This window comes from Epinephelus lanceolatus, chromosome 16 (assembly GCF_041903045.1).
Source record: "Epinephelus lanceolatus isolate andai-2023 chromosome 16, ASM4190304v1, whole genome shotgun sequence".
NCBI classification, from domain to species: Eukaryota; Metazoa; Chordata; class Actinopteri; order Perciformes; family Serranidae; genus Epinephelus; species Epinephelus lanceolatus.
Window position 1 is genome coordinate 17100240 of NC_135749.1, and position 26096 is coordinate 17126335.

The following is a 26096-nucleotide window of genomic DNA, read 5'->3' on the forward strand; positions in this document are numbered from 1 at the left end:
TTTAAGCGCTCTAAAGCACTTTCTGAGCCATGGTTAAATGACTCCACACGTTCTGTCAGACGTTCATGTCGGCGTGCTGAGAGGAAGTGGAAAAAAGATAAGCTCCACGTCTCCAAAGAAGCTTTACGTGAATGTTTATCAGCCTACCAGCGAGTCGTTAAAGCTGCCAAAATGGAGTATATATCAAATATTGTCTCCAATAACAGTCATAAGCCCCAGGCTCTGTTCAGCATTTTTAACTCCCTTGTAAACCCGTGCGATAACTCTCCAGTTGTGCCATCGCCCACTCTCTGTGAGAGCTTTCTTAAATTTTTTATTGAAAAAATTTCTGCCCTTAGGCCAGTTGCTTCCACTCTCACTGCCCCTGGTCCTGACCCCACTGTGCCTCCTTTACCTGCTGTCTTTGACCAGTTTGAGGCAGTATCTCTCTCCTCGCTATCAGATCTAGTTAAGCATCTGCGGCCGACTAACTGTCCCTCTGACAGCATTCCCTCTCGCCTCTTCAAAGATGTTTTTGGTACTGTGGGGTCCACTGTTCTTGTTGTCATAAATACCTGCCTTAGCTCAGGGTGTGTTCCAGCTGCTCTCAAACATGCTGTAGTGCAGCCCCTTATAAAAAAGAAAAACCTGGACCCCTCTCTCCTGTCAAACTACAGACCAATCTCCAAATTACCATTTTTGTCCAAGGTTTTGGAGAAAGTGGTCTTTACTCAGCTGCAATCATTCCTAGTGGCCCATGACATATATGAAAAGTTCCAGTCTGGCTTTAAACCACATCACAGCACTGAAACAGCACTTTTGAGGGTTTTTAACGATCTTTTGTCAACTGTTGATTCATGTAACTCTGCTGTTCTGGTGCTGCTTGACCTGTCAGCAGCCTTTGATACCATAAATCATAGGATCCTCCTGTCTTGCCTGGAACAGTGGGTAGGTATCACAGGTACTGCCCTTATATGGTTTCAGTCCTACCTCACTGATCAGAGCTTCTCAGTTAACTTAGGGGAATTCAACTCAGCTACGGCTCCTCTCACCTCCGGTGTCCCCCAAGGCTCCATTTTGGGCCCCATCCTCTTCTTGCTCTACATGCTGCCATTAGGGTTGATTTTTAAGAAACACAACATACCTTTTCACTGTTTTGCAGATGATGTACAGATCTATCTGCCCCTTAAATCCATTAGCAAGGATTCTGTACAGCCACTGCTAGAATGTTTAAAAGATGTCAAATCCTGGATGGACACTAACTTTTTAAATCTCAATGAGGATAAAACAGAGATCATTATGTTTGGATGTGACCCCTCCGATTACTCCGCTGATTTTCTGGGCCCCTTCACTCCTAACATCCGTTCCTCTGTTAAAAATCTCGGTGTGACCTTTGACAGTGCTTTTAAATTCGATAAACAAGTTAGATCAGTAATACAAACCAGCTTTTATCAACTCAGGCTATCTCTCCCCCCAAAATCTAGAGAGGGTAATCCATGCTTTTATAACCTCACGTCTGGACTACTGTAACTCGCTTTATGTCGGTATTGACCAGTCACTGCTACACTGTCTACAGCTTGTCCAGAACGCAGCAGCCCGCCTCCTCACTGGAAAGCGTAAACACGAACACATCACACCAATCTTGGCCTCGCTCCACTGGCTTCCAGTGCGTTTTAGAATTGATTTTAAGATTTTATTGATTGTTTTTAAAGCCCTAAATGGGCTGGCACCCCCTTATTTAACCGAACTCCTGCACTTTCATGCTCCCTCCAGAGCCCTGAGATCAGCCAGTCAGCTATTACTGGCTACTCCTAGGACTAGGCTGAAGACCAGAGGTGACAGAGCCTTTGGGGCGGCTGCCCCTAGGCTCTGGAATAGCCTGCCCCTGCACATTAGGTCTGCCCAGACCCTAGAGGTTTTTAAGTCTTTTCTTAAAACCCACTTCTTCTCTCAGGCTTTTAACTCAGGTTGAGCTGGACACCCAAACATTTTATCTTATTTTGATCTTATTTTATAACTCTTGTATTTTATTTTATTGTATTGTATCTTATGGTTATTATTGTGGTGTACTATTGGGTACCTCATTGTATTTGCTTGTTTATTTCTATTGACCTGTTCAGCACTTTGGTCAACCTTGGTTGTTTTAAATGTGCTTTATAAATAAAGTTTGAGTTGAGTTGAGTTGAGTTGTAGTCGCAGACAGTTCCAGTACTGTTTCATTTCATATGAAGCAGTCTCCTTCATTCATGGTTGTAATGATGTCACTTGTAATTAACAACCCCACCCATTTCCCATGAACGCAGCTTTGTAGTGCCAGTTATCCAGACGGCCAATGTTAGGGTTAGTCAAACCAGATAACAAGAAGATATCCTGGGTATGCTGAACTGGCTTCAGAGTATAGGCCTCTGGTATGTTTGTTTTAGAGAGGGGGAGACTTCCGCGGATGATTCGGCTTCAGATAAAAACCTCCTGAACATCTGGATCTTATCAGAGAATAAAGGTGAGCACACATTAGCAGGCGCTGGGTTAGACAAGCTATAAAGCATCAGAGAAACACTCATTTGTAACGTTTGTTGTAGAGAGGAAGAGACCTCAGAGGATGATTCGGCTCCAGTAAAAACCTCCTAACAACGAACAATGGAGTAATTATAACCTGAGATCAAGCTTTGCACATGGGAGGAGTTTTAGCTGGTTGCAATCCTCAGGATCTCTTGGTTGAAGGTACAGCTGGACACAGAGGGTCTTTAGAAGACGTACTGGAGTTGGTTTATAGCTGAACCAGTTCACAACCAAAATGACCGCAATCATCTTCAGTGTTGAATATACTGGGCAATACTACAACCAGTAAAGATGTTCAATATACCCCTTCCCTCATTCCCACTGCACAAACCAAAGGAGGCGGGGCTTATCATGACCTGTACAAGTTCTTTATTATAATGTAAGCACAGCTTTGTAAATGCACGGAGGAAACACAACAGTGAAAACTAGAATGTTACAAGAAGAGGAAGGAAAGAAAGACACGATGAAGAGAAGAGAATCGGGTGACATGACGATTTTTTTTTTCAGAGCTGTAAATAATACATTTCTACAAATTTCTCAGCAGAGAAAAAATAAGTGTGAGAGAGAGAGAGAGAGAGAGACCGAGAGACCGAGAGACCAAGAGAGAGAGAGACACTACGGCTAGCGCAACAGAGAGAAAATAAAAACAAGGATGGGCACACATGCGCACCCCCCCCCGGGGAACTCTCGTAAATGACACTGTTATTGGATATTCCATTTTAATATCATATATAGATACATATCCACTATGTGATAATAAGCCATGTCCTGTCATACTTCATGTGGTAAGCAGCACGCACCATCCTCCTGCCCATGTTGCCCAGAAATGGACTGATCCAAGATGAGCCGGGAGAAATGGAGGACGCTGTGAATTTTTCTGAAAGGGGTGGACATTGTTCACATTAATTTAAAACCCCAGTCACAATATTCTGGACTCCGATACAAACTTCTTTTTAAAATTTAGTCTCATGCATAGCCAAGCACATAACACCTCCTATACTTTGGACTCTGCCTATGTACTGTATCCGCTGTGACTCGTGTTAGTGCTGTGCACGGTTGGTCGGTCGTACCTTTTAGGCTAATCAGCACCTTTCTGACAGAGAGAAAGTGTTTATGTGTGACAGAGAGAGAGACGTTAAAAACCGCTGCAGTAAAACCTCATTGCGTGAAATAAATCCAAACTATGACACAATGTAAATTTACATTCCTGTCTACCTGGCCCCAGTTACTCACTGTTCGAGAAAGACACAAGACGGCACCATTCGTTCGTCTCAGCCCTGTTCCATGAACCTTTCCCCCTTAAAAATGAGAACCATGCAGGCGCACCACTTCCTGTTGACATCAAGATGTTATTCAGAGGGGATGCTGTAGTGTTCGGGATAGAGGACGGAGATTTCATATCTTCATCTTTGATTAGTGACAAACCTGGGTGTGACTGGATGTGTGTTATCTGTACGTGTTTAAGGGTTCAGTTCAGTCTGAGATCGGGGGGGATCCTCAGCGATGGTCAGGAGAACTACGACACTCCTCTCTTCTGCACAACTCCCATCTTGTAGGAAATGTTTGAGGACTGTGTGTACCTGTGTGTGTGTTACTTTGCTGGCCAGAGTGCAAGCGTACGTGTGTATGTAAGCAGTTTGCTCCTGTGACAGAGTGTTAGGGTGTGTGTTTTGTTCTCGGCCTGTGTGGGTGTGAGCTCATGAGCTGATGTTGTATGTTTGGTGGGCAGAGTTGCAGTTCTGTGGTTGCCCTGTGGGAGGGCGCTGTGTCTCCTATAGGCCCTCAGACGGGGGTTCATTGCCACTGGAGCCAGACTGGGCACGCTTGATGTACAGATTCAACAGCTTCAGCTGCAGAAAGAAAAACAGAGGGTAGATGTGTAAATGTGTGTCTGTAGAGGTTGCAAGGAAGTCATACAAGCTGTATCACTGAGGTAAAACCTTTTCTATTATTCTTATTTGGCAATAATTTAAAGTGTGGAGAATCCTTTCGATATTTTTTACACAAGATCATCCATTTTCATCTGCTTATCCTGTGCAGCTCACGGGGGCAGGCTGTGCAAGATACTCCAGACGTCCCTCTCCCCAGCAACACTTTCCAGCTCCTCCTGGTGGATCCTGAGGCATTCCCAGCCCAGATGAGTTACATAATCCCTCCAGTGTGTTCTGGGTGTATCCCTGGGTCGCCTACCAGTTGGACATGCCCTGAGAACCTATAATGGGAGGCGCCCAGTAGGTATCCTGATCCTGAAAGGTACAGCAGCTTTACTCCAAGCTCCTCACCCTATCTCTAAAGCTAGCCACCTAACAGAGGAAACTCTTTGGGGATGCTTGTTTCTTAATCCAAGGCTCATGACAACAGGTGAGGGTTAGAACAGAGATGGACTGGTAAATCAAGAGCTTTGCCTTCTGGCTCAGTTCGCTCTTCACCATGACAATCCGGTGCAATGCCCGAATCACTGCTGATGTTGTGCCAAACTGACTGTCCATCTCATGCTCCATTTTACCCCCCAGATACTTGAACTTCTTTGCTTGGGGCAGTAACGCTCTCCCAACCCAGAGGGAGCAATCCACTGTTTTCTGGCAGAGGACCACAGCCTCAGACTTGGTGGTGTTGACTCTTGTCCCGACCGCTTCACACTCGGCTGCAAACCGCCCCAGTGTGTGCTGGAGGTCACGGTGTGAAGTCAACAGAACCCTTTTCCAGTTTTATATGTATACAAACATGAGCATATGGACGGAAAAATTAAAGAGCCACAATGACTGTGGGCCACGATTCAGTCCTCAGAAAAACTCCCAGTCCTCCTCCTCACTGCCATGAGTGTATCCATAAAGACAATCTATATTCATCTGCATATCCAAATGCATACAACCCACATACTTATGCGTACTTTGATCTTGATCTGTCAGCAATTTTCTTTGCTTTCTTACATATGCCCATCACACACTGTAATAAACTTTATAAATCAGAACTAAGGGAGTAGATGGATTCTCCAAGAGTAAGTCAACTCTAAATTCAAATATTTCCAACATTACCAATCCTACAAAGAAGGTGGTACTGGATTTGGCATTTTCAAATATTAAATTTCAACAAGGATTATTACATTATGAAGAACAGATGAAAGTAAAACACTGCTATGATAATGCATAAAAATACAACAAAAACACCACACTGGTCTTCCACAGGAACATGAAGAAGGTGTTTGTGCTCATTTTTTGTGTTCAAAACATGTTAAAAAATCTAAAGATGCCATATTTCAACCTGTTATTGAAGTTAGAAATTCCAGTATCATGACAACACTAATATCACGGATGAGAAACTTCACATTTACAACTGGCTTGTGCTGCCGATTCCACGTTTCAAGTGCTGATAGTTCAGGTTACCTTGCTGCTAGAGAGCTGGCTGAGGTGCGGTTTGAGGTCCTCCCCGATCACTGCGTAAATGGCCACCAAGCAGAACACACAGGCTTTCCTTACACTGCTTTCAGAGTTGTCGTAACCCTGTTGAACCAGATGGGACACGTTACAAACCTGCAGGACGTGTTTGTCAGAACAAAGGAGTCAGAGAAAGTATTCATGTGTGAATGGTGTGTGAGCACAGGAAATACAGGAGATTAGTTTTACACACTTTATGAAATAAATAACAAAATATATGACAATTAGATCAGACCATGCGATCTGATTGGTCAATCAGACATTTAGAACGTGATCAAATCAGCATGTAAAAATGTTTTTAAAAGGCTAAACGCCAACAATTACAGACTGAGGCAGAATATCTCGTTACATAAAAATATGTTGTGAAATTTTTGAAAGTAATACATCTTTTTATTTTGAATTCTGGACTTGACAGCGCTCTGTTAACTGTTTTTGGAAATGTTTGGATAACATCAGCTGTGCTGGTGAGTCTTTTTTTCCATCAGATATCGGAGTTACAAGTTACACAAACAGGCAGTTTTGTGTTCTTGTATGTGGTATTTATTCAGTTTAGGAAATCTCACCATCTCTACAAAGCATTTACGTTAGCTCAAGTTAGTTGGCTGACTCAGACAGGTACTAGGAATTGTCGCTGTTGCTAGGTTGTTACTAAGGGTCGCCTACTTACTTGAGTAGTAAACCATGTTTCATTATCTGGGAGTTTACTGACATGACTGATTATTTTCCAGTTATTAGTCAGACCCGATGTGTTCCCATGGAAACTGAGAAACAAAGATCTATAGTAACAGTAACACTCCACAGCAGTAGATAAAAACAACTCCTCTTGCTTTTACTGAACAACACACCCAATATTACACTAGTGATAATTCTGTATCATTTGTGTTGATCTTTCTGTGTCACCTGAATGAGTCCTGGCACTATCTCAGGCAGCAGGCTCATCAGACCTTCACGAGGAACCCTCTCCACTACTTTGGTCTGCATCTTGATGGCAGCCAGGTTGATGGGGTAGTCAGCTGACTGGATTATGGGACACAACACTTTGATGCACTGGTCTGGACTGATGGACAACGCCAACATAGCTGCCGTCTCCTCTGCTGCTCGTACCACCTGCAGGAACACACACAAACATCATCAGTACTGATGCTGTAAACCAAAAAAAACCTGTAAACTTAGTTAATTTCATATATTCATTTGAGATGAGTCCCCATTTTTGGTCCCCCCTCTGTTGGGGTACCTAGCACACAGTACCTTATAAAACCTCACTTCAAAAAATCCTAACTATCCCTTTAAGTGAGCTAATGTTTGTGTTTGAGTGCGCGTACCTCCTTGTGGGGGTCTTTGTGAGCCTCCAGGGCCTTCATGATGGTGAGCTCTGCGTAGTTTTTGAACCTCCAGGGCTGCTTGCAGAGAATCTCCCTCAGCACCCGCAGAGCCAGCGTTCGGATCACGTGCTGAAAGAATCAAAAAGATTTTAGACATTTTAAGGAAAGGACTTTGGCGTGGCCTATTTACAGAAGTAAATGGAGTGCATGTACCTCTCTGTCACCCATCGTTTCCAGCAGAAGCAGCAGGATGGTCTTAAAATGTTCGTCCCACACCTGCAGGGTGTTCTCACGAATCAGCTTCAGCAGTTCGCAGAGCGCCGCCTTCCTCTCCTCGATGCGCTCGTTGTGATTTGACAACTCTTTCAGCAGCTCGGCCACCAGCTCCGATTGGTCCAGGTTGCTGTCTGTTAAAAGACAACAGACAAGAAAAACAAAACGTGGGGCAATTATCCTATGATTTGTTTTGTGTGGTGCAGTGTGTCTGTGTGTTTCTGTCAGAGTGTGTCTGTGTACCATCTGTGAGAAGCTCCGAGTCGTCCAGGCTGGTGTCTTTGCGGCTGTGTTTGAAGGGAGAGTCTGATAAGTGCTCGCGGGCCCCTCGGGGGCTGGAGGAAAGCAGAGGGGTGTTGAGGAGGGATGTCTTGTTGTCCAGAGCCATGCGGCCTCCGTCCACAAAGTCTGACACTCTGCCATCTGTCCCGCTGTCCCCCTGCAGAGATGCAATAATAACTGTTAAAGAGGCTCCAACTTTCTGGTCACGTTCACCCCTGAAACATGTCTCATTTGGTCCAGACTAATTTAAAAAAGAGAGATAACACTGTTGCCTTTAATTTCTAACCAAACCAAGAGGGATCACATGGACTGAGAGGTAACGCATTCACCCATGACTGTCATTCTGCATTATCAGCACGAGCTTTTTTCATTTGATTGACAACAAGTCATGCTGCACCTTGTGTTCATTCTCTTGGTTGTCATACAGACAGAAAAGATGTTTGATTATGAACACATCAGTCAAGACTTCAACTCATCTGTCAAAAATAATATAACAGGACAAAAAAGAGGTGTTTTATCAAGACAGAGACAAATTCATTGTTTGTGATTTTGGGCTATACAAATAAAATTGACTCGACAACATCACAGCATATCATTTAATCTCCTTTCTGGTGTATTAAAATCCCAGGAAACAGAAGTTAGAGCATCTTTAGCTTCTGTACCGTGATGTATTTCCCAGTAAAACAAAATAATTGAGTGGTCTCCAGCTATAAAAGGGATTTAAATTGAATCCTTCGCATTTGATTAGGCTGCTAAAAAGTGGGCGGGCTCAGAATTTAGTGCAATACCGAGCTACAGTACAGCAAACTGCTGGCTCCACACACCTCCCTTAGTGTTAGATCAGAAGGAGGATGAGGGAGAGATGAATGAATTAAATGTCTGCCACATTGTTTTGATAAGAAAACAAAGGTTTTGTCCACTGGTATCCAAACACACACTCCTCCTTCCTCTCCGTACTGCTCTGTTTGCTGCTACAACACACAAACCCTGCACTCACTTGCTGACGTACACACACAACAATGTTATCGTGTGTATTTATATAGATTGCTGGGGAGATTAGTATCTTGAGTATCATAAAATCCTGTAGCTGGTCTGATTTGCTTTCACATCACGACCAAACTGAACCAGAACATGAACCAGCTTTTCAGACAGTCCCAGTCGAGTTGTTTAGTCCGCAGCAGAGGTGAAATGACAGCTTTCACACCAGAATAAATAAACCAGAGCAAACACACCAGACTTCTTCTGACATGCACAGAACAGGTTAGGTGAAAAAAGCATCCTAAACAGCTGGGCAGATACTGGTCAAAACAACGGAAACACTCTAAGTTTCAGATTTATTCATCTGGATCACTTCAAGTTACATAACCAGGAACATTGGGGTGACATTTCCTTGATAACATGTCCTTCTCTAGATGTGTTAAAAACAACTCAGTGTTGGGACTTGAGAAGGCTGACACATTATGGAGCCACCAGATGAGAAGTGAAGTAGGGTAAACAGTTTCAAGGCGCTCTTCTTTCTGTGTATATATTTACACTCAAACCACTAAATGCCACTATCTGAGTGGTTTGATGAGTCAGGTTTGCTGTGATTGGCAGGGTGATGACATGTGGGCCGATCGGATTTCAGATGCATGTCACGGAGAAAATGTCAGGAGGTCACACCTCTGTACTTGAGTACATCGTGATCGTGCCCTTAAAAAGTGCCGGGGTTGTTGGGAGGGACTGCAAAAAGACCTGGCGTGATGTCTTGAGTCATAAATTTGGACTCAACGAGCAGAGTATAAAGATAAGCACTAGTGAAAATATTACAAGGAGGTTCCTGTTGAGAGAATCCTCTCTGTGTGACTTTCAGCAACCGGGATCATACACAATAAACATGACTTTATCTGCGGCCACAAAGGATTAAGCCCTCAGTCATCAGTCCTATTAACACGTAATGTATGAGCATCAGTTCCCACGCTGCGGGGGGAATGGACGACCAGATCAGATATCAGGGTCATATGCAGTTAATGTAGCCATCTATGTGTGCAGACCTTTACGTGTTTTGGAAAACATGCTGTAAGGCTAAACAAGACTTGGGATCAAAACCAAGTAGCAAGTGAAACATGTCTGTAGCTTCGAGCAGCAAAAACTGTCATGCATCAAAAGTTAGAATCAAATTCTTTATCAGATCGTGTTCACGTTTTTTGATATGATATTTTCTGATTTAAATCATGACTTATACCACTGTGGCACAGGTCCTGGGTCAAGACAGTATTAGCACTGTTGTTTGGGAGGTGTCTTTAATGTTAGCCAATCAAAAAATAGATTTAGAGCCCCCCAACTTTACAAAATATCATGTTTATTTTTCTCAAAGTAAGGTATTGATGAATAGTTTTGGTATTATGCCCATGATGGCATCATTCTGACAGCAGTTTTTAACAAAATTTTCAAAACAATTCAATAATTTACTGATGTATCAAATATATGTTTAGCCAGTTTATCAGTCACAGGCACAATGCCACCTGTCGCACGACACTACATGAAGTGTTGTCCATTCGTGCTGCAACTTACGATTACTCTGATTGTTAATTAAACTGTTGAATATTTTCTCGATAAATAGATTAGTTCTTTGGTCTATAAAATGCCAGAAAATGGTATAAAATGTCCACCTATGTTTCCCAAGCCCTAGATGATGTCCTCATATGTCTTGTTTTGTTCACAACACAAGGATATTCAGTTTACCGTGAGAGAGGAGTAAAGAAACCAGAAAATATTCACATTGGAGAAGCTGGAATCAGAGAAATTTGAATTTGTTTTTTATTAAGAATATTACTCAAAATGATTGATTAATTATAAAATTACTTGGTGAATAATGTATAAGTTGACAACTAATCGATTATTGATTGCAGCTCTATTGCCCACAACAGGGAATCAAAGTTAATTATATTTCTTATTAAAACTAAGAACAGACTGAACATTAAAATGCATTCAATCTAATTTCTCTTTACCTACCACTCTCCCCGACACCTCTACTCTTTTTATGTGTGGTGGTGTTTTGCTTAACTCTCCTCAAATAATATTGTCTGACTACAACAACTGTTTCATGAAGGAATTCTTACAAGTTGGCAGCTTGGTCATTGTTAGGCCGACTCAACTTCAACACCACGCTGCTGGCAGATCTTGGCTGCTATCATCACACAAACATCTGTAAATATTTCACTCTTGTTCTCATTTAAAATCAGGTCATCACGCCTGAGTAAAAATCTCATTTCCATCACAAGAATGTTTAACAGAAGCAACAATACAGCTCAAATTGTTCCATACCAGCCTTGACACATAAACACATATTACATCCCTCCTTCTGCTCTACTGACCTCGTCTCCCTCCCGCCGGTGGACTGGCTCATTCATGTCCTCTTGGCTGCGGACGCTGAAGTTCTGGATCGCCTCAGTGACACCTTTCAGCGAGCTGTAGATGTCCTCCGAGTTCATGTTCTCTGTGTCGTAGTCAAATGCACTGCACACAAACAAGAGAAAAAAGGGGCTGCTTGATTACAGTTGAAACTGAAACTGTCCCGCTATGATTTGTATATTTCATATGGTATTACATGTTTTTCTACCGCACATGTAGAATAAATCTTGATTGGGATAAAGGTAACAAATAGGTTAAAAATCAATTCAATGAACTGCTTTATTTATTCAGTCTCTCTTTTAAACTTGGTGCTGACTAATTTGAAATGATGCTCAAGCGCTGCTTGAACCGAGATGGACAGAAGTTGTGGCTGAGGTGACAAGGAGTCGCAGAAGTCACGTTGGAAAACAGGCGAAAATGCAGTGCAGATGTTGTCCTGTGTTCACTGCAAATATGTCAATAATTATTAGATGTATTTGCCATGAGTGTGTGCGTGTGTTACCTTGGTGAGGGGGTGTTCTGGGAGGTGTTGGTGGGGGAAGTAACCGGGCTGGACCAGCTGGCTGGAGATCGGGGGGTGTGGCGTGTCAGAGGGCTGCCCATTGGTGCCTGTGGGTGTGACACACAAGTTTAGCTATGAAGAAGTACACCATTAATGTTACAGTGTGATGATTCAATGATTCACAGCTGCTGCTTAACATTTGTGTCTGAAACACTCTCTTTGTTACCTGTGCAGCGTTGCCAGTGTTCTTCAGATGGTTTTGAAGCAGTTTGGTGGCTCCATCCTGGAAGGTTTTGGGCAGAGCTGCCAGTAGCATGGTGAACTCTGGAGTGTTGAGCTGGAACAGCGAGATCAACACCGACTGGGCTGCCTGTGACACAAAAATACACCCCTCTCAATTAGAAAGACTCTCTTCTGTCTTTACCAGTGTTTGTGCCCATCAGTAAATCAAAGAAGGTGGAAATTTTTTTCCAAAAATGCGAATTAACTGTGGGAATGATAATTTGTGCTGGTGGAGGTTTGTGTGTTCGCACCTTTCTGACGTCAGAGCTTTTGGGTTCAGTTGTCCAGGTGATGATGCGGGAGACGGCCAGCCGAGTCTCACTAGAGTTCACAAAGTCTGGAGCTTCCATCTGTAACGTCAGCGTCTCGATATACTTCAGAATGGCCACCTTCACCTGCGACACAAAATCACACATTTATACAAATCATTAGAGAGTTATCTGATAACACAAAGAGACTGCATGGCCAACATTCACCTGCAAAAACACAAACACAGTAATAACAAAACTACAAACACACACACATGAAGTGACCACCAACGTTCACAGTTAACATGTACACCCACAGCAGATTGTGCATCTCTTGCAGGTCTGAAAATCAAATGATCTGATGAATCAGTGAGAGAAGATCACAGTGCATTCATGGTCATGCTTTATCGTGTGGGAAAACAAATCAATTCAAAAAAAGGAAAGCGATGACAAATGACAAAACAAAGGAACCAATAAATGCACACATTCTCGCAGGCTCCGAAACGCCACAACAACTGACTCCTGCCCTGATTGTTTCCTATCTCTCTCCATATGCACCTCAAGGACCAGAAACTTCCTCCAAATCACTTAGCAGCACCGTGCGCGCCATATAATTGCTCCCCCCGGAGCGCACTGACCTGGGAGGACTGGCTCCAGGCTGCGGCCTGCTCGTCTAGAGAGCAGGCGTGGCGCCGCGCTCTGGGGGGGAACAATTTTACCCCGGACCCTCCCCTGCCTCGCCCTCGCCCGCAACACGAGCTCCGCACAGGCTTCAGAGAGAAAGAGGAGAAGCACCGCGTCAATCAACGGAGGGAGAAAGGGAGACGGGGACAGGGGAGGGCAGGGGGAGACAAGAGAGGAAAAGGAGGCGGAGGGAGGGGCAAGGAAGGGAGGGTGCAGAGAGTTTAAGAAGAGTAAAAGGATTGAAAAGTAGGCTTGGGCGATATTAAAAGTTTTATGATATTATTCTAATTATCTGGCAAAACACAATTTAACCGTTCGGCCACATGATGGCAGCAAAGAGCTGATGTCTGGTTAACCAACAGAAACGAGTGATTTATGAAGCGTCATGCGAAAGTTTGAGATGGGTAATGGCTGTCACGCTTTTGAAATGCGCAACATTGTATTAACATCCCTGTAACGTCTACACACTTATGAGTATTGCAGAAAAGTGCATGAGTTGATCTTGAAAGTCGCCTCTTTAAGTTGCTATTTGTATTTTTATGATGTAATGTTTTAATTGAGAAACTGTTACTGGATAAAATAACCAGATTCAGTCAGGTTATTTACATGAAGTAAGAAGTATTTCATCACGCCACACTGATTTGTAACATTATCCTCAAACATATTTCTGCTGTCTCACAGTTTATAGTCTCATATTGCTCTCCCCTTGCCTGTGGTGTGAGCTGTAAGGTCTCGCTCTGAGCTGACAGAGTCTGAGAACGACATGTTTACATGCACAAAATATTCTGGTTTTTGCTCTTATACTGAAAAAGACAATATTAGTACTAACTGTTTTACAAGGCTGATGAAAATGAATCTTCCACTAATACATGCTGTTGTGCATACTCCGATTAAAGTGCCCAAACACTGCGTTTATCACATCAAAATATGGAAAAGTCCAACAGCTGGAGCCCCTTGTGCCATTTTGCTTCTTTGCATCAAAAAAGAATTTTTTTCAAAATTTCCTCCAGTCTCGGGTTTGTTCGATCATACAAACACAGCCTCCCTCTTTTATTCCTTTTAACCACATTCTTAAAAAGGTCTACATTGTGATATTTGTGCAAGTCCAAAAACCTGTTGATATCCAAGTCTTTGATAATGTTTAAAAGTAGGTGTGTTTCTACTTTCAACCAGTGATGTGGGCTTTTCTTTTGGGGCAGCCTCGCAAACAGTTGACAAGTTGGTTTGTGTAAAAAACAAACAAACAAACAAACAAAAAAAAAAAAAAACCCAGTTGAGACACATATTCTGAACATGCTGTACACATGTCCAAAGAATGCACCTAAAACCTGACCCTTATCAAATTCAGAATATTGTCATATCCAGTATAACTGTGGTATATTAGTGTGCATGGCAATGTAGTCATTGTTTTTTTAAGTATTGAGAGTTTTTTCAGGTCACAGAGTGGGTCCACGCTCCACGGCAGTACTTTAAGTGGCCACTTTACTGCATAAAATTTGGGACTACAAAAACAACAGTTGAGAGCAATAAGTAAAGGCAACAGCAGTCTACCTCTTCATGACAGAGGGGCTGAAACAGCAGCAAGTCAAATGAAGAGCGAGATCAGTCTTGAGGAAATTTACATTTTGGTGAAGGGGTGAAATTGTAATGCTGATGAAATCTTTCATTGCCCAAGCCTAGTTGGAAGGCAGAGGGAGAGAAAGACTGATAAGGAATGATAAAGTTGTGAAAATGGGGTGAAATATCGGGCAGGAGCGGGTGGGAGGGGGCGGAGCAACAGAGAGATAAAGGGGTAAGGGGGCTAGGACTGAGGAATGAAGGTAAGGCAGGTTAGTGAGGAAGAAAGTACGAGAGGATGGATAAGGAGTGAGAGGAGGTAGGGAGTGTCCACACCATAGCCGAGCAAAAAGCCAGTGGAGAGGCTAGATCAATCGCCATCCAATCACAGCCCAGGATACAGGGTTTTGTGGGGGTTTGGGCAGGCATGAGGTCATATCAGTACAGCAGTTACCATGGTTACACAGTCCCTGAGTTTCCAGCCTTATGTCCATCCTTCCCTTCTGACCCTCCCTTGCACAGGCTCAACTCTCATTCTCATATAGAGACAAACAAACACACATACACACACACATTCAAAATGAAGGTGTTGTTTACCTTGAGGTTGGGCGTCTGTGTCTGGTCCACAGTGAACCTCATGAGAATAGTGAACTGGAGATCATTGGGGAAAGACTCTCTGTCAAGAGAAAAAAAGAATCCACATTAAGCTTCCAGCGCACAGAAACAAAAAGATCTTGGCCAGCTGACTTAAAAGATTAAGATTCATTACTGTGTTACTACAAAAGCCAGAGATAAAGATCAATTTGTGTAATTATCCTTTCTCTCTCTGTGGATGTTTAAAAACACAAGACAGAGGAGGCAGCATTGATCCTAAGGGGAGATTAACTTTATGGAGCTTTCAAACACACCTCATGGTCTTCTTAGGATGTGACTGTAAAGCTTATAAATGGACCTCTGAGCTTAAATTGTTTTGATACACATACTATTGTCAAAGGTTAGACGTGAACCCCCATGCTCAAATATAATTCAACTATATACTTGGCTAGTTTCAAATAATGAGGTAAATGTATGTAAAAGTAATCCCTGTAAGCAAAAATTGTATTGGTCACTTTTTACGATAGAAAGCGCTATTCAATGTTACAGTCATTCCCACGCCTTTAATGATGGTGCAAGACCCTGAAATGTGGAAGACCCGAAATGCTGACCAATTGGAGCAGAGTGGGCTTTTTAAGGAGGGGGTCTTAAAGAGACGAATGCTACAGCGGAGTGCCCCAAACAGAGAGTGATTAAAAGTGTTCTGGCGCGGATATTATGGGAAAATAAAGTTTGGGGTTTTTTTTTAAGATTAAAGCATGTAAACATGTTCTCATAGAAACCCCAAATGAAAATGAGCATAATAAGTCCCCTTTAAACTTATGTGTCAACAACTAGTGTTGTTTTTGGCGGCCTGTTTTAATTTTAGTTTTAGTCTTTGTGTTAAACTGTCATTTTAGTTTTTATTAGTTTTAGTCACGTTCATACTCTTTTTTGTCTAGTCAAGTTTCAGTCAACTAAAAGTCTGAGCATTTTAGTCTTATTTTAGTCAGAATAATCTATGACTATTTTCATCTTGTTTTAGTCGACGAAAACTGATGACATTTTAGTCTAGTTTTAGTCAATGAAAATTGTATTTTAGTCTCTTTTTAGTAATGCAATTCTATTATACCCAGTCAATATAGTATAAGTACCTAATATAGTATAACCAAACCAAAATTTTCTTTTCTAACTTAGCTCCTAGTTAGAGCTAAATATATATTTATTTATACAACAGTTAGTTCCGACCGAGGAATTTGATTGGACGAGAGGCATTCTGTGAGTGCTGATATAGAGTATAACATCACTGGGACTTGTAACAGTAAAATCACTCCGCTCACAGGTGTTATAAGTAAGGGATAATGTATAATGAGCCGGTGAATACTGGGAAAATAACTTCCGACAGGGGAATAGAACCACGACGCGCACCCTGCCCTGCCGGCAACGGCTGAATCTCCTTGTCAGGGCAGCGTCCCTAGCAACGCTGGGCTACATAGCAACGGTCACTACACAGTAATATCAGACCTCTGAATGCCGCGACTGACCAATCAGAATACAGCATTTAATAGCGCCGTGTAATAAATATAAATACAGCCGTTAATTAACCAACTGTCACACTCGCTACATTGACACAAACTGACACTAGCGTTACACCAAGAAGATGGATATTTTCCCCAAAATTCCATTTGAATTAAATTATGAGTGGTCGTCAGGAGAGGACGAGGAAATGGAAAGCCAGGACTCTTCTGTGCAGACCTCCAGGTGTGTTTGTGTAACATCAGCCGACCTCGACAAACTGGAGAGGAGCAAAAATTAAGCGATAACAGTCAGGAATTATCAATGATCATCTGATGAGGTACTGATGAGGATGAGGGAGAGTGGAAGCTGAATCCGGCCGTGCCAACATCCAGGTTTGCCAATGTTTCATCAGTCGAACTGGACGAAGTTACACAGTTGCATATCAATGTAAATACAAAAAAGCTTTTGAGTTTCTGGTGTGTGTGCCGCGTTACCTGGCAACAGACTGGGGGATCGTGGAGCTACATAACATACTTTTATTTCACTACCTTTTGTTAACATTTCCTTACTCAGCATTGCTGTTTCAGCTGTTGTTGAACTGTTGTATAAAAGCAATATCACATGAGAGTGAGTGATGTTGTACAGTATATCGTCACGGCTGTAATACGCCTGCGCAGTGCGACGCACAGCCTAGGAAACAGAAATACTGCAAAATAATAATAATAACGCGACTAAACATTATAACGTTATTTTGTCTCGTCTCGGTCAACGAAAATGAAGACATTTTAGCAGAGGTTTTATTTTGTAAACCATTTAGTCTTGTTTTTATTCATCAACAATATTGCATTATATATTTAATTATAGTTATCGTCACATGACCACCATTTACATTGCGTCTCGTCTTTGTCACGTGATAAAGGTTCGTTGACGACGATATTTAGTCATACTTTTCGTTGACGAAAGCAACACTATCAACAACTTGTATACCCTTGTGTCTGTTTTTCAGTTTGACACTCACCGTGTGACATCCAGGGCTTTCTGAACTTTGGCCTGTACAGAGCCCAGCAGGTCGGCTCCCATCTTCTTCAGCAGCTGCGTGAGCAGGACGAACAACCAGTCCTGCAGATCTTCCTTATGGACCACGATGAAATCTACCAGTGTCTCCAGGAACATGCTGAACACCTAAACACACACACACACACACTTTGGGTCATACAGGGACTCACTCACTCAACAATTCCCATGCTTCATGCACACATGCATGCATATGAGTCGTTCTGCATTTAGACTGTAATTACAGGATACAGAAAGGTTATGCTGAAGAGGTATCATGTGAGAGCAGCATTAGTTCCCATTGTGAAGTTAGTGGTTATTCACTCATCATTGGAGCAGCCCACCTTCAACCCCAATCACCGGTTAAATCACCCAAATTAAAAATAACAGTATTAATATTAGAAGACAACCACAATGAGACAGTTAATCAACAAGCACCAATCAGACCGTGTGGTCACTGTCTCTACATGCCAATGGTTGTGTTCAGCAGGACAGTGTGGTTACAGGCGACCTTGTGTGAGGTAGGTTAGTGACAGAAATTTTTATCCAAACACAATGTGTAAATAAACAACACTGATTGGCCAAACTTACTCTCTACAGAGAGTTCCAGAGTGGGGTGGCATGGGGGAGAGAAAGACACATCTGTTAGCATCCTGACAAAGAACACCTGAATGAACTCATTGTTTGTGTGTACACTTAAAACCTTGACTTTCAATACAACATTTGCAAAATGGAAATAAAGTCAAAAAGAGTAGCAACAGTAATAAAAATGTGAAGTGATGTTTTGTGCACACTTGAAAAGAAAACAGAGAGATGCTGAAAATAAGTGAGATGAGAAAGAAGTGGGAATGTTGTGGGATGGATAGATGAAGGCAGGAGAGGGATCCATGGTGAGATGCAGTACCTTGAAGGAGGCTGAGCTTATACCGGATTCTGCCGTGCCGTACACCCTGCCGGAGTCTCGCTGAAATTCATCAAATCGTCAGACGTCAAATGAGGGGGAAAGGGAGGGGGCTCACACACCTTACGACATGTGTGAGGCAACGGGCACTCAATGAAGGCCGAGAGAAAAGTGGCAGTGTTAGAGAGGTCGAAACGCAGCTGGTTAGTCAGAGAGAAGAGCTGGCAGCCCAAATATTTGTGTGTGTATCTAAGTGCGTCTGAGAGTGTGTGCGGTCAGTGTCATTGCTGCAGATTGCAGGGAGGCGGGGGAAAGAGAGGGAGGGGCAGTGGATGCAGTGAGCACAGCCGGCGCGTTGGCTGCTGAACAGTGACAGAGCAATCCCACAGGACGGCGGAGAGTTGTGAGGTCACACGCAAACTCAGGCGTGGCATGCCGTTAGAAAACAGTCCATCGCACACTCCGCATGCCTGTGATTATGTCTGAGTGTGAATATCCGTGTGTGTGTGTGTGTGTGTGTACATCTACCAATACATTTTGACTTGTTTATCCCATCTTTATCTCCAAATGTATTCAAAAGACTAAATTTAACATCTGTGAGTGCTAAAACGTGTGTGTGTTTGTTCTGGCAGAATCCGGTACAGTGAAGGATGGTGGGGATAAACAAAACATTTGAAACTGAAATAAAATAAAAGTGGGTGAATAATGACTCTATTTGGCATGACACTGTAAATGAATGCTGTGCATCTTCATGTGAGTACTTGCACTATATGCACTCATACCTTACTGTGAGGGTCTGCAAACATCCTGGTGAAGATTTCACACAGCCTCTTCAACTCTACCCGACTGCAGATCAGAAAGAAACACGATTAGAGGAAAATCAAAATTAATCTATCCTTTGAAAACACATCCCTATGTTCTGTGGCTGACCTTAGGGTGCGTTGGTTCTTGAGCAGCGCCTGTAGGCCCAACAGCCCCTCCTTCCTCTCTGACCAGTTGGCACTGGCACAACGGTTCAGCACCTGGAAATAAACACAAATACAGTCACACAAAAGGCTTGTTAAAACTTCTGTATAGGCACAATGAAGCAATGAACTGATCCTGATAATAAAGTAACATGTTCAATTGAATACTGAGATGAAATTCTTATACTAATTGCCTCGATGCAAAGTTGTGGTGATCAAAATCGACTGCAATCCAAATTCCGCTGACTCGTAAACAAACTTGACGGTAAGTTTGGCCCCAAAATTCTGCACCAAGGACATGAACGTAAAGTCTGATCATTGCAGATACATGGTCATTCAGTAAATCCTTAAAGGAGACCTATTGTGCTCAAGTTTCATAGTTTCATTTCAGGTTTCTACTAGAACATGTTTAGCAGCAGGAACTCTCTTGCTGTGAGGTGACAATACTAACCACTGTATCACTGTGCTGCCATAGATATATGATCTGAAATCAAGGAGAAATTAATAACATCGGCAACCAAGATGACCTGCTTCCCTGATGTTAGCATGTAGCTACATGAAGCAGTGTGTGTAATGTAAACACTTGCAGTAGTGTGCCTGGAGCAGATGACCATATAAAGAAATCTGTCATGAGCTGACATCAGCTTGTCTTGAAAGTGGAAAAAACTGTTAAAAACAAGAGTATTCAGAGTGGCCTGAATTCTGGCGTTTATGCTCACAGGCATTACTTTAGTTTACATTTACCTCACTGTGTGAAACTTTGGCCACACTCTTAAATCATATAAATGTATATATGACGAAAATACGGAAAAGCATAATAGGTCCCCTTTAAAATCTGAACTGGGAGGCAAGACATAAACCTGAGCAGAGGGAAAAGCCTGGACAGCTGTAATAATGGTGTTATTGTATCTAGTTTAGAAAAGTGTCTTGGCCTGAAGACTGTTTTACTGAGTTTTCTGCTGCACTGCTGTTGCCACCAACCTCAGCTACGTCTTCTGTCTGTCTCATGTAGGTGGGAATAGCTCCTCCATTTCTAGAGCTGTAGGACCTCTCCGAACAGGCGCTGGAAGCATCGCTGTTAGCGTCGTCATCAGAGTACATGCCGTAGTTTTCATACCGCCGCCGTGCTGGCTTCTTCTGCAGGTGGAGGACAGGAATCCAAAGGAGATGAAATTAAACTGAAACTGAAACTGAAGACCGGGTAAAACCAGGCAACAGGCAGAAAACATGCATTCACACACACTTGCTTTATAGAGCACAAACACAGCTAAACACACACAAATAACACACATGTAGGAGGCAAGAGAAGGAGCTGACCTTGGACCGCATGTCTCCCAACAGCTGACAGCGTTAAACAGAGGTAGAACCAGGGGTTAGTGAACACACACACACCACACACACATACACACTCCAGGAGGTGTGAGCTGCATGTGATGACAGCTTACTGGAATGTGATCAGTTATTATGTGCTTGTTATGCGTATGTGTTGCACGTGTTTTCATACCAGTGCATCTGCGAGCGCCTCTTCGACGTCTGAGCCCGTGTTGAGGACCCTCATGGCACTCACTGAAGAAGAGAGACGACTGGACTGACTGATGCCAAAACCTGTTCCTGTATAGAACCAGACAGATAGAGAGAGTGGAAGGACGGACAGAGGGACAGCAGAAAAGAAACGTTAGAACTAAATTTGCGAACCCCTTCTCTTACTAATCGGGCTGTCTCTCATGTCCTCTGATGATCACCATTCTCCACATCATCCATTCTCTAACATCACATAACCCACACACACTTCATTTCCCATGAGCCAACCCTGTAAGTTGATGGGATGACTTGTTAGGTGACACTGCAGGTGCTGCTGAGGGAGAAAAGTATGATTGACAGACAACAAAGAAGAACATGTTGGTGTCCTTGCAGAAAAAGGGGCAGAGCTGAATAAAGAAAACAAATGGTAAAACTGGCAGAATGGTTGTCAACTGGCAACTGAACGGGCGGAAACATGCGATTCCACTGGAAGGTTCAACATCCTGGAGCAGAACGAAAAAACAAAAAAACAAAAACAAAACGGAGGCTGATGCACACGAAAAGAAACAAGCTGACAAAGAATACAGGAGATGCTTGGCACTAAAGAGAACAAAAGAAAAACGGGTGAGCGAACACAAATTAAGGCGACATGGGTGGGTGGGTGAGGTACAGAGAAATAGATGTACTCAGCCTTCACCTGCAGCCCCAAAAGCATCAGGTGTGTGGAGAGCTCCGGTGGAGCGAGAGTAGCTCCGCGTTGCTGCAAGCAAGATTAAAACACACATACAGAGTTTAACACTCGCGCACACACACGCAACACGAACACACAACCCTCACACTGATAAAACAGTGTGACAGTAGAAAGAGAGGCTGAAAAACATGCAAGTGATTGCTTTTATCTTTATTTTAAATTACCCTCAACTTTTTAAAGTGTTGAGATTTTTATCAGAATTAAAATAAAAGCCTGAGTTTCTTTGGTTTGATTTAACTTTATGAGAGGAGGTTTCTCTTCTCCTCTGATGTGTACTCATTCAGAGTTTACTCGTCATCCCTCCTGGGTATCTGTCTGCTACTGCTACTCACCGAGGGGTGTGAAGGAGCGTACGGGGCTGGTGTCCCGGCTGCTTTCCCTGCTGGCCTCTCTGCTGCAGCCCTGACTCATACTGGGCCGAGGGATACGACTGCCCCGAGCTAACGCCACCCAGGTTACAACACGGCACCGCAGCAGAGGGAGAGATGAGGAGGGGGGAAAGGGGAAGGAAGAGCAGCGGAGGGAGGAAAAACAGTATCAAGAAGACAAAGGACAAAGGGAAGACAAAGAAGAAAAACAAACATGAGCAGTGACAAAGGACAGAGAGAGGGGAAGTACGTGGATAAAGACGTGAGACAGAACAGGCAAAAGTGACAAACTGACAGAAACAGGAGAGAATATGAGCACAGGTCGACTGGCTCAGAGGGAGCATCTCAACAGATTTGAGTCACTTTTTTTTTACATGACACTAAGGGTTTCCCACACATTCATTTATTTATGCTGCCACCATGTTTTGATTTTCTATTTTTGGAGCTGGACTGTTCATTAGGAGCGCTGTATGAAGCCTAGAGTATACTCTGGGCACAGACAGAGCAGAAGAACACAAGGCGCAGTGAATGTGAAACTTAACTGTTCATTGCACTGGGTCAAAAAGTTGCCTCTGTAGCAGCTTCTCCTCTTATCCATCAGTCTGATTAGTTCGGATCAGATCGACTGATCAATTATCCACCTCGCAACTTATACTCCACCAACTGTTGCTGAGGAAAAAAATTAGCTCATGAAGAGTTCGCCGGGCGCTGTGTTCACGGACCACGGAAACCTCCAAATTTAGAGAGGGGATACAGACTGATTCACAAGGACACACAGGCAACAGAAAAAATAATAAATTAAAAAAAATATAAGCAAAGTTATGCCCCCAAAAAAATCGGCGTCAGCTACTGCCACACATAGATTTTTGTCCTGTGGCAAACAGCGATAACCGACCTTTGACCACAAAATTCTAATCAGTTTATTCTTCAGTCCAACTGGATGTTTGTGACAAATTTTTAAAAATCCCTTAAGGTGTTCTTGAGATATCATGTTAACGAGAATGAGAAGGTCACAGTGATCTTGACCTTTAACAAATTCTCATGAGTTCATTGTTCAGTCCAAGTGAACGTTGGTGCAAAAAAAAAGTTCCCTCAAGGCGTTCTTGAGATATTCTGTTGACAACAAAGGGATGGATGACGTGCGTACGGATGGACAACCTGAAAACATGTCTCCACGGCAGTCGCCAGCGTGACCGCATAACAAGACTAAATTGATTGAACGAATTTCAAAATGGTTGCAGATTAATTTTCTGCTTATTGACCCATTGTTTCAGCTCTTGATGAGATGCACCCTAAAGAAGCACAGGACTGCTGGACTCACATTTAAATGAAACAGTCAGTCTGATAATCACATGCACTTAGGCACACACACAGATACACAGAATAGAAAAGGAAGTGATCTGAGATGAATTAAGCGAGGGATGGGCAGGGGGAGGAAGTGCGCTTTTTCATCCAGTAGCATCGCAATCAACTTCACCGTTCATTGCTCTGTTCATCAGCCTCAGCATCTACGCAGCCAATCAGGGTAAATCACAGCCTATCAAAGGGTTACAAAGCCCTGGTAAAGCTTCACTGATCCTGCTAGAGGGTTCGTTCTCCAGCCACTGACAACAGGTTAGTAAAGAGAGGGAGGAGGTCATGATGCGTAGACATCTGCTGATCATGGGCACCCATCACCACAACAACACAGCCGTAAAGTCAGACAGATTAGAGAGACGGGGTCTATGAGGATGAGGCGGCGAGCTACAGCTTGATGGAGGGATTGGGAAAGTGGGAGAGATTTGTACTGATGGATGGAGATGAGGGATGATTTTAAGATGATGACAGACTGAGGTTAAGAGATGGATAGCGGGATGGTCTGCTCGAGATCGGAGCCTTACCTCCTCTGCTCGCTCCATTGTAGATGGAACTAATGCTGGAAGGCGCTAGAGGACAGAAGCACCAGGGGTAGGAAGAAAAGAGGACAGGGAGCAGGAGGGGAAACAAGTTGAGATCCAAGGGTTCATGGATGATTCAAAAAAGTTTTATGCGCTAGTGTCTAAAGCGAAAGGCAACAACCAGTTATATAACCTTTAAGCAACTGTTATAAAAATGGATGCAGGAAGACAAATATAAAAAGGGAAGACCTTTCATTGTTCAGGTGCGATGAATGAATTTAGACCCAAAACCAAAGAAAAGATTGTGTGTATGAACATGAAACTGTAACTGTTCACTTACCAACAGACAGGCGGGTGGGGGAAGAGTCTCTGGAACAGCCCTGGCTGCGGGGGATGCGGCTGCGTCTGTGTCCTTCCCCGCTGGACCCGGCCAGCACCCTGTGGGCCCCTGAGCTCATGGTGCTCAGGGCCGTACTTGTCAGCACACGCCCGGGGGAGCCACTCCGACTGCCAGCTTCAGAGATACGCAGAAAGAGGAGAAAATACAAAGACAGGGAGAAAGAAAAGTCAGAGCTTTACCCAGGCAACGAGTGGAATTTAACAGAGAAATTTAACCAATCCCCCTCTAATCTGAGAAGCCTTTTTAGAAAATGGTGGCAAGTGAGGAAGACAGTTGCTACTGTCCTTCACTCAGTGGCACTTACTTTACTTTTTAGTAAATGTTGTAACATACAGTTTGTATATCAAAAACAGACAGAACTTAAGGGCAAACTCTACAGTGTTGGATGTCATTGGAAAGAGGATTGTTGGGGGTAGGAGAGTTGAAAACCATACCAAGAGGAAAATTTTACAAGTGTTTACAACTCTTAGTCAGAATTATATAAACATACATTTCAACATACATACATACATTTAACAAATACTAAATAATCTTTTTGAAGGCACAAGAAAAAAAGTTGCGTCCAAGATGGAAACCTAACACTTGATAACAGAGGTCTCAATTTCTCCTCCCCATGACATCCTGTCTCCAAATGCAAAGCCCACAGTGCATCTACTTCTACAATGACTCACATTACTATCAACCTGAAGACACAGAGTTGAGGAGAAGCTGCTCTGCAGTGCTGAATATGAAGTGTGTGAACAGACTTTTAAGGGGAACAAGCTCCAGGGCTCAACACATGAGGCTGGACCTTAACTGATTTCAACATGAATGAAAATGTGCACACAGACCAGACCCTCTCACTCTCACACTGACACACAAAAACTCAATTAAAGCCACTCACACACACAAATTCAACACATGAACAGTCTATGTACTAGCACCTAGTGACAGCTAAATACATCTACATGACAACAGTAAAAGCTAAATGGGGATTGTTCTATTATCTTGACTCTGAAGATATACAGTAGCTAATTTAGTTTTCATTCTTTTATTATGTAAAGAAGACATGACCCTCTCTTTGACCTCTGTAGACATTTGTTATTTATTTCCAGTCACCTCCGCGTTCTTGTCTTCCCTCATCTCCTTATGTTTTAAAGCTAATGTGGACTGATGCGTGTGAGTATTACAAGGACATCATTTTTATAAACTATTTATAAAGGCAGTGGAACAAAACTACAGAATTATTTGCCTGGCATCTAAAAATACATTTTTAGGACAACTATATTCCAGTAGGGAAAGGTGTCTGTTGTCCTCGTAACAGGGTAAAACAAAAAAAACATATTCTCAATCTTTACTACTACATCCAGGCACACATAAGAGTGCAGGACGACAGAGCTACCAAAGCAGTGTGTTTAGCATGATCATAAAACAGCCATGTTAACAGTCTGTGCCTACAAATCCCAGCATGCCTCAGCCAGAGTGGGAGGAGCTTTAAGTGACCTTGCTGGGTGCATGTGAAGGAGGGGGAAGTCAGGGCAACAGAGGAAAGGCAGTAAAGATAAAGAGAGCGGGTAAAAAGAAGTAGCGTTGTAATCTTACCACCGACAGGGGTAGCAGACTGAGATCCTGAGTTGGGAGGAGGGGGAAAGCAGAGGCGAGGGGGAAGGAACAG

At 43.1% G+C, this 26096-nt stretch overlaps 1 protein-coding gene across 45 annotated transcripts in view; it reads right to left on the reverse strand.

The window, feature by feature from the left end:
• Positions 1-2884: 2884 nt before the first annotated feature.
• The window catches only part of clasp2 (cytoplasmic linker associated protein 2), a 75808-nt gene continuing 52596 nt past the window's right edge, over positions 2885-26096 (reverse strand). For 12 of the 45 annotated variants that reach the window (XM_078175938.1, XM_078175936.1, XM_033636833.2 and 9 more), the window contains 21 exons: positions 24383-24556; positions 24046-24090; positions 22130-22237; positions 21744-21806; positions 21030-21136; positions 20843-20866; positions 20507-20662; positions 19491-19582; positions 19343-19406; positions 17625-17788; positions 15113-15191; positions 12278-12421; positions 11971-12114; positions 11745-11851; positions 11206-11347; positions 7811-8006; positions 7508-7701; positions 7295-7423; positions 6873-7079; positions 5922-6038; positions 2885-4388 (listed from right to left, as the gene is read on the reverse strand). In XM_078175938.1, coding sequence (XP_078032064.1) covers positions 4311-4388; positions 5922-6038; positions 6873-7079; positions 7295-7423; positions 7508-7701; positions 7811-8006; positions 11206-11347; positions 11745-11851; positions 11971-12114; positions 12278-12421; positions 15113-15191; positions 17625-17788; positions 19343-19406; positions 19491-19582; positions 20507-20662; positions 20843-20866; positions 21030-21136; positions 21744-21806; positions 22130-22237; positions 24046-24090; positions 24383-24556 — 2534 coding nt within the window. In that variant the 3' untranslated portion in view covers positions 2885-4310. Of the gene's footprint in view, positions 4389-5921; positions 6039-6872; positions 7080-7294; positions 7424-7507; positions 7702-7810; positions 8007-11205; positions 11348-11744; positions 11852-11970; positions 12115-12277; positions 12422-15112; positions 15192-17624; positions 17789-18250; positions 18254-18563; positions 18624-19342; positions 19407-19490; positions 19583-20506; positions 20663-20842; positions 20867-21029; positions 21137-21743; positions 21807-22129; positions 22238-24045; positions 24091-24382; positions 24557-26023; positions 26051-26096 lie in introns of all 45 variants that reach the window. The other 33 variants (XM_078175933.1, XM_078175932.1, XM_078175927.1 and 30 more) reach the window with 17 other exon arrangements.